At 32.5% G+C, this 9,132-nt stretch overlaps 1 protein-coding gene across 1 annotated transcript in view; it reads left to right on the forward strand.

The window, feature by feature from the left end:
* The window catches only part of LOC110031831 (nuclear pore complex protein GP210), a 172,228-nt gene extending 163,977 nt beyond the window's left edge, over positions 1–8,251 (forward strand). Inside the window, 1 exon segment of the mRNA XM_020735245.1 lies at positions 7,670–8,251. Coding sequence (XP_020590904.1) covers positions 7,670–8,028 — 359 coding nt within the window. The 3' untranslated portion in view covers positions 8,029–8,251.
* The last annotated feature ends 881 nt before the right edge of the window (positions 8,252–9,132 follow it).

Consider the following 9,132-nt stretch of genomic DNA (forward strand, 5'->3'; position numbering starts at 1 on the left):
CACACATCCCACTGCCCATCTTCGGAGACTCATCATTGGAGATACTTTAAATCTCCCCTACATTCGTTTCTAAGTTTTATGGGCTATATTTTCGATTTGGCTGGACTTCGCTGTTTTTCTCTCATTTTTTGGCTTGTTGGTTGGCTTGGCTGGTTTTGCAATATTTTGCAGGAGGATCTCTTTTTCGAAGACAAAGGCTGGGATGGAGACCTTGCTCTTGGACGCGGCATAGAGGACGCCTCCTGTTCATGACCTTTTCTTTTTTGTCTTCCTTCAAATACTTCCATGATATAGAAGCACACAGGACTACCTTTTTATTTTGGCTCTTTTTTTTGGTTTTCTGGGTATACTTGTATTTTGGAAGCTATTTTTGTGTGAGTTGTACTTGGGGAAGAGGGACCCTTAGGGGTGAGTCTAATGTATTTCTTTTTGTGTTTTCTAGATGGAGACCCCCCCCCCCCCCCCCCCCCCCAAACCTTATACCTTATTTTAACTATTAACGCGTAGGGAGCCACCGATGCTCATTCCCAAAAAAAAATAAATAAATAAACTATAATCTAAAACAAATATAAACTACTTAACGACAGTCTTCTCATCATTCTCCACCTCTTCCTTTGCTGCTCTAGTACTGCTTGCTTTCTTCTATGTGTATTGCAGCGCATCTAAATCATTCTTGCTTTTATAACAACTAGTCAATCTTTCATTTGAGCACTCACTTGAGCCTCAATGTCATCAACTAAGATAACTCCTCACTTTTTAACTAAATAACGAATCAAAACATTGCTCTGTCTAGAGAAAGAATGACACGCATCATACAGCACACTGTGAGCCTAAGCCATATATTCTCTTTTTCTTTTGTCCTCCAATGACTTACTCTTCAGATAATAAACTTCGACTGCTCATATTGGCGACTGGGGCTTTCTGCGCATGTTAAGTTTTTGTTCTGACATCTCATTCAATCTCACATACTCATCCTACAAGAAATTATTATGTGATTGAAATAGAATACATTTGCAAATGAATTGTAATTCAAAATCAAATATTTTGATTACAAAATCTCTGTGACGTATTAACCCACTATTGGTCCACCATATGGTGATGTGTTCAACTATGAAATTCTGCTGCTGTGGGCTCTTTTCCTGATACTTATTTCTATAAATATATCTTAAAGTAAAAATTGCTTATAAAATTTCTTAGTATACTTTGCTGACATCTTAGCATTATTCTGTGATGCTTAGTATGTGGAATTGAGCTTCCAGTTTGCAGGGAGCTGCTCACGATCCCATAGTTTGATGCCAATTTTGTCTTGTGAGTTCTCTTTTTCGAACAATAGTCAAGGGAGGCTTGTGCTTTGCACAACTCCAGATGGGTGCTGCCTGGAATTGCATATATCTGTGAACATATCATATAAACGAGTTGTGTTTTTAATATTAAATTTCTTCTACTCTCCATGTCATTTGCTAGCACAAGGTTTATAGTATGAGAAAGATTTAGAGCAACTAGGCATATAATAAGTTGCGCTAGAATTAATTATTCAAGAATAAATATATTTAATAATAACACCTAACAAAGCAATAGCTAGAGAGCTGCCCTTCTATACTAAAGTACAAGATGGAGTCCAGGACAATTTTGAATTTTGAAATAATTTGTATAAGTGCTCCAATTGCTCTTTTGGTAAAAGAGAATGCATTCATGTTGGTAGAAGGTTTATGAGTCTCTTCAGCAGTGGTTTGATAAGCGCAACCTTCACGATTGGATTTGGGTTTTCAATTCTTAGTTTTATCATAAATCATCTAACATGTCTCATTTGTATGTCACGATTTCTTACGTCCTTCATTATAAGTATTATAAATCATCTAACATGTCTCATTTATATGTCACGATTTCTTACGTCCTTCATTATAAGTATCAACACTTTTTGACACAAGAGTTGAGTTCTTAAGTTTAGAATTAAAAAGGCCAATGTTGTGTAGCATAATTTTTCTTCTTGCTCATCATGCATGTCTAACCTTAGAAATAGTATCCCGAATAGAAGGTAGTAGTTTTCTACCGAGAATGTAGCCTTCGTCAAAATCCTGTTTAAGGCAAGCTAAAAACATGTAGAACTAATCATTTTCTCTCTCTTCTTATAGCAAGCATAATAGTTTGAGTTCTTCCAAATGCTATCATAATATTTTTCAAGCTCATGCCATAATGTTACCAATTTATTGATAGTAGTAACATCACGATCATTTTATTTAAATTTTTGAAGTAGAGCTTTCAACTAAAAATTTTTATGAAGAATTCTCCAAGTTTGAACAAAGATCTCGAATGACATCCCCAACTTCTTAAACAATGGGGCGAAATAGGTGAGGTTCTCCTATGACATGTTCCATGAAGTTAATGAGACAAACGATAACCAGGGAGTTTTCATACTGTCATTTTTTCGTAGTAGGGTCACCAGCAGTAGGTTTTAAAATTTCACCAATTAGATGTTCAATTTCGTAACACCTGTCGATTCCCAATTTTATGGATTTTCCCAAATCATGATAGTTGTTCCCATTGAGTTTTATAATCGTGAGATAAATGGCTAAATTTTGGGAATAATAATTCACCTATACAGGCATGAGGTGTTTTAGGGTGGGGCAAAGTGGTTTGCGAATTATTAAAATCGGTGGAGACGGTAGAGTTACTTTTGGCGCTAGTCATTGCTGACATATATGACATCATCAGAAGAAATATGGTGATGGAGATAATGCATGAGGCTATGATATTATGAATTTTTGACGTTTATAAGAAAAATAGTAAATGAAGGCCACCAAATTAGGAAGATCACAAAATTAACAAATCCACTTGCTGGGAATATTAAATGGAAACAACCAAAAATAGAAAACCACTAAAGATAAAAGAGCATTCTAAAAATAAAAATTTATAAACTTAGAAAGTTCTAAAAATAGAAATTTTTAGTTTCTCTTAAAACAACTAACTTCTTCATAATCTCCTGTAGTATCTTGTAGTCTTATCATTAGCTTAATATTATAATTTGAAGTTCCAAACTTTCACATCTCTTATTGATGAGCATGTTCAATAATATTTTGAATCTTATTTGTTATTTTAGTTTTAGTTTTAATTATTATTGCCCAATCTAATTTTTTCTTTTATTCTTTCACGATCTCAAAGATAATAACTTTGATTGCCTTGATGTGCTAAAATGAAGGGATCAAATTTTTCATTTCTTTTATTTAGTAAAATTTTGGTGATACCATATGACTTGTGTGTTTTTGTTCCATGATTAGAAATGGATTAAACCAATCACAATTGAATAGAAATATAGTTCTTTTTATAGAATTAGGAAATTACAACTATGCAGTTTCTCATAAAATTTCATAATAATCTGTTTATCACATGTAAACTTTGACTGCCTTGATGTGCTAAAACGAAGGGATCAAAATTTTCATTTATTTTATTTAGTAAAATTTTGGTGATACCATGACTTGTGTGTTTTTGTTCTATGATTAGAACTGGATTAAACCAATTACAATTGAATAGAAATATAATTCTTTTCATAGAAAGAGTTATATTTTATTTAGTAAAATTATAACTCTATTACTGTGATTTTGAACCTACTCAGTATATCAATAAGAAAGTGTAACTATTAACTTTAACCCAAAAATGGTTGCATAGTTATGATCGATTACTTGCAATTTAAACCGTCCTTAGAATTCTTCTTCTACTTTTTAGGGGTTGTTTGGTTGAGTGAATTTATGGGGTATTATAATTCTTTTGTATGTATATAAGAAAATTATGTGTTTGTTATGAAGAATTACATATATAATGTAAAGTATGGATGAATATAAAGTTTACACTGTAGTTCATTTCGGATGATCAAAATGAACTAAAATTTTGGCTAATTTAACTAAATTTTAATCACACCATTCATGTAAAATGCTATTGGCGAGTCATCTGTCGCCGCCAGCCTTTCGTTGACACCACTGTCGCTGGCTGTCCACCAACGCCGCCACCGCTAGATGTCTGTCGCCACTGTCGCAACCACAGCTGTTCTTTTCTTTCGCCAGCTCGCTTGCCACCAGTCGCCCGCCATTGGCCACCCTCCACTGCTTGCTGCTGGCGGCCCGCTTTAGTCCTTGGCTGCCGCCACTTTAGCCATCAGTTTTTCAACAAAACAATATTTTTTTGAATTCATTGTTTTCAATCTACTACAGATCAAACAAAAAAAATATAAAGTTCTACGTTTATTTTATAGTAAACCAAATTACAAGAAATAAATTCAAATACATTATAATCATGGTACTCTACAAAACCTTTTAGATTGCATTTTGTTATCAACGAAGCAGATAACCTTTTAATAATACTAGCATTATCATCCAAGTTCAAAATGCTCATGAATATCCTGATTTCAAAATTGGAATTTTCACAATTAGATCACTTTTAAGTAACATATAAAATCTATTAGATGAACCATCTTATTTAGAAAAATATTAAACCTCATTGTGGTTGAGAGGAATATAGAATGTCATTGCCTTGAGCTGATTATCATTCAGGTACTGTGAAATACATCAACTTAATGCTTCTACTTGTCAAAAAAATAGATAACATTATTGATAAAGACCGAACACCTTTGAAATCATCGATATGTGTTTTTGGCTCAAAGCAATCAGAGCAAAAATTAATAGTCTTTTGTAACAAATATGTTTCGCATATTAAGTTTTTCTATTATATTTTTTCTCACAATTCTTTTAAATTTGGTCATAAATCTGCAGTAGTGTTAGAAATTAAATGTGATTTGATAGAAACATTCAATTTATTCAGTATCATATATAATAACCTCAAATGAATTCATTTTTCGATATTGTATTGGGCCTCTATCTCTTGTTGCTTAAGGTAAATGTATTGACATGTGCTTCATTGACTCGAAAAAATATGTGAATATATTCTTTCAAATTGGCACTGTATAAATGAAATGTTCACTTTAAGCTCTATTTTATCTTAAAAATTTTAAAAAAGTTGCAAACTCTTTCTTGGTGTTTTCTCATATGCTTAACATAATGCATAAATGTGTATAGTATTTGAAGACTTGGAATGAATGATAAGTAGAACAATTGTTTGTATGGAACTTTTGCTTGCGTTATTTCTACTTTGTGACTGACGTTCCACAAAATTTACATTCAGTCTCGATTATATCATCCTTATAGTATAGAATTCATCTATTAATACAATTTATTTTCTATGGGTCGAACCTTAGGTCGAACCTTATTGAGACACAAATTTTTCTTTTGTTTTGCATAAATCCTCTGAGGGTCGAACCTTATTGAGACAAATTTTTCTTTTGTTTTGCATAAATCCTCTGAATTTTTTTTTTTTTTTTGCCTTAGCTTAGTCTCTTTTGGAAGTTCTAAAAATTGATTGAAGCATTTTCGTGACATATTTTATTTGATCTAGATGTTTAATATTCTAACAATCAGGGATAGTTCGAAGTGATTTATGTTACCTTCCCACAATCCTTGTTCATTGCCTTTAATAGTTTGTAAAACTTTTGAGCTTTTGTGTATCGTTGTTCATTGCATTCAATAGTTTGTAAAACTTCTGAGCTTTTGTGTTTGGTGTCTTTGCACTGCTCCAACAAATTGAGCTCTAATTGCATCGAATGTTATTATTTTATATCTTGAATCATATTTTTATTAGAAGGAGATGCCTGTCCGAACACTAGCTTGAGCACTGATGTGTGGCTCATACTCATCATGTGAAATTCGGATCCAGTAATTGTAAATGTAAATGTTTATGTAAGATTTAACTTAAACTAAGAAGTATCAGTAGATTTTAAAACCAGGAAGAACTAACGACAAGGAAAGGAGGAAAGTGTTATGAGTTTTAAATTTTAATTATATAAAATGTTTGCTTATTTATGAAAAATGTAATGAAATTAATTTTAACTTTTAACAATTTAAATCAGGGATTAAAGGTGCAATGAATATTAATTAAAAGAGAAAACAAAAATCCATGGGAAAGAGAAAGGCATTCAAGGGGTCAGGTGAATAATTATTTATTTATTTAAGAGTTGCATTTTAAGGATAAAGGATTTTAATAAAATTGATAAAAATGAACTTGTAATATTATTTTAAAATCATATAATTGATTTAGAATTTGTATTTTGAACATTTGAAAGTTGTCTCACAAATGGGAGAGAGGCAATTGAAATATGAAAATAGATTTCAATGATTTTAACTCAACATAAAATGCTGAGTAAAGATTTCAGCTAATTTGGATTTACCCTCTTATGATACTAGTTGGGGGACGTTATTGTACATGTGGGCGAAAAAAAAAATAGAAATGATAAAGTTGTTCCTTTGGGTGAAAAATATTAAAGATACCTACGGGTACAAACATTTGAGAGTACCTATAGATACAGTCTTTTGAGAATATTTTTGGTATAACGGTGATTTTGATATGACTTAAAAGAAAGATAAAAATAAAAATGATAAATGACTTAAACTGAACATGAATGACTAATTTAAAATGAAAGTTTATAGTTTGATTAATTAATAAATCACATTTATTTTGGATATTCATGCATAACATTTGCATATTAATTTAATACATAACAATTCATTAAGTTATGGTAAACTTAATGTTTAAAATAATTATTTTCTTTAGATAAAACTTTAGATTGATATGGCTGACATGTGAGAGTTAGTTTATGGAAGGACTATTGATACTAGGTTGTTTGATATAGTTCTAGTTTCTTGTAAAGTTTATTTCATATTAATGTTGTATTATTGTTGGTTGTATTGCGAAAATGTTTTATTTTCAAACTATTGTTATTTTGGTTCGATTTGATTTTAGTGTACTTTGTAATTTTTAGTGGCTCTTCTAATTATTGGAAGTTATGATGGTTTATTGTATAATTTAAAAGAACAGTTAATATTATCTCACCGTAATTTTTGACTTGGTTCATTCTGAGATATAAGGCCGAATCGTGATAATTTCCAACCAAATTTTTCCACAATAATTATGATTGTTTTGTATGCTTTTGTTGTAGTGATTTAAGATATGATTTTATTTATTTATTTATTTATTTCTATGACAAAGATGATGTTTTGGTTAGGAGATTAGTTGTTTTACGCTCAATTTATGTTAAGAAAAGCAGAGGTAGATCTAAAAAAATTTGGGCAAATTATATAAATAATGATTTTAATGTATTAGAATTAAATGAAAATATGAGAATCCATAGGACACAATGCAAAAATAAGATTAATGTAGCCGACCTCACTTGGTGTGATAAAGGCTTGTCATCGTTGTTGTTAGTGCATGACAAAATGACATGATCCTACCTTCTCCAAATATTTTTCTTCGGCATAACGCATTATTCACTACTAACACTTTGTTGCTCTGTCCAAGTCAAATTATTTTTACTATTTTCGGTTGATATTAACAAATGAATTGATCAAAAGGGAAACGATCGTAAAGGTGATCAATGCTATTTAATTTTTATTCCCAATCAGAATCTTATTTGTTTTGTTCTTACAAAAGAGAAGCTTGCCTTCAAAATTAAAGATGGTTGATGTTTAAAAATTTTAGCAAGAACCATGCAAGCAGATTCCATTCTTTAATCTTTCTCTACACCTTCCTTGCGACTCATCTTCGCATGATTTTAATAGAAATTTTATTGCAGGTCAAAAGGCCGAAGTTGATGTGATATATGAGAATGGAGCAAGTGCTACTTCTGCTCGAGCCAGTAGCTTGACCTGGGCTGCAGTTATCGTTTGTCTTATTGTTTTGCTCTCAACGATCTTTGTTTTTGTTAAACTACTAGACAGACCAAGCAGATCAGTAACATCAATGCCAACAGTTCATTCCTCATCAGCCATAGCAAGCCCTTCAACCCCAGAGGCTGCGTCAGTCCCTGCCGGCAGTCAGTTCTCTCCAAGAACTCCTCAGCCCTTTGTGGAGTACGTGAGGAGGACAATTGATGAAACACCATACTACAAGAGAGACGGCAGGAGGAGGTTTGATCCCCAGCACACTTACTAAATTTAGATCTTTTGTTAATTGGACATCTATTGTGTTCAAGAAAGACCGGTTCGAGAAGGCCTGCTTTCAGGAGTTTCTGCTCTCTAAAACAGTCATGTTTTTTTTTTTTTTTTTAATGTATGTTTTCCCTTTGAAATTTTCTTTTCATTGATTTGCAAATTGGTAGTAGGTGACATATTTGACGTTTCAATATATGTATCTCATGCCTGGGTTAGAGCGGCCACTGATTTTTTTTTTTTTCTCTCAAACTTTTTTTGGGATGTCATGTTACATGTTAGCAACGGTACCTTTGACTGCTAAATGCAGTGTTGTGCAAATATTTATGTACGGAGAACGCACGGAGCTCTCCGTGCGTAATCCCCTCCCAATACTCCCTCAATAACCTCTGCGAAGATTATTGGGGGTTATTGCGGAGTTATTTCGGCGTTTTTTGTAGTCGATACTCTCCGTGGTTACACTTTCACATTTTCTCTGGTGTTAGGGTATTGACTCCAAATAATGCTGAAATAACTCCGCAATAACCCCCCAATAACCTTCGCATGGGTTATTGAGAAGTTATTAGGAGGGGAATACGCACAAAGAGCTGCGTGTGCTCTTCGTACGTAAATATTTCTTGTTGTGCGGGTCTATTATAATGGTTGGCAATGGCCCGTATTCGATTGGTTGAATACAGGGAATCAATCATGTAAACTAAATTGAAGTTCTCGGTGTTAGATTTTCTCACTCAACTACTTGTGGCGGTTTATGATTTTTGTGTGGCAAGACGTCTCAATGTTGTTGAATATTGAAGGCTTTGGGTATTTGACACAATGGTTCCATGGCTTTCTTTTTAGCTTGGCTTCACGAGCTTTATATCTCAATATATTCATGATTTAGTTTGTTTCATTCTCTTTTGTTTGTCTTTTATGAAAGCTAATAATGCTATGTATATAATATTGTTAATCATACTTTCGAGTGACATACAAACTGTAAGCCCTGAAAAATAGCAATGTGCATGCGGATCATATCTTATAACATTTACTTTGCGTTATTCATGCATTTCTATTCAATGCATACTTTGTCAAAGCTTATTAAAATAGTTGGTCAGCTTTTATGGTGTAAAAA

Source organism: Phalaenopsis equestris, unplaced genomic scaffold (assembly GCF_001263595.1).
Source record: "Phalaenopsis equestris unplaced genomic scaffold, ASM126359v1 Scaffold000848, whole genome shotgun sequence".
Taxonomy (NCBI): domain Eukaryota; kingdom Viridiplantae; phylum Streptophyta; class Magnoliopsida; order Asparagales; family Orchidaceae; genus Phalaenopsis; species Phalaenopsis equestris.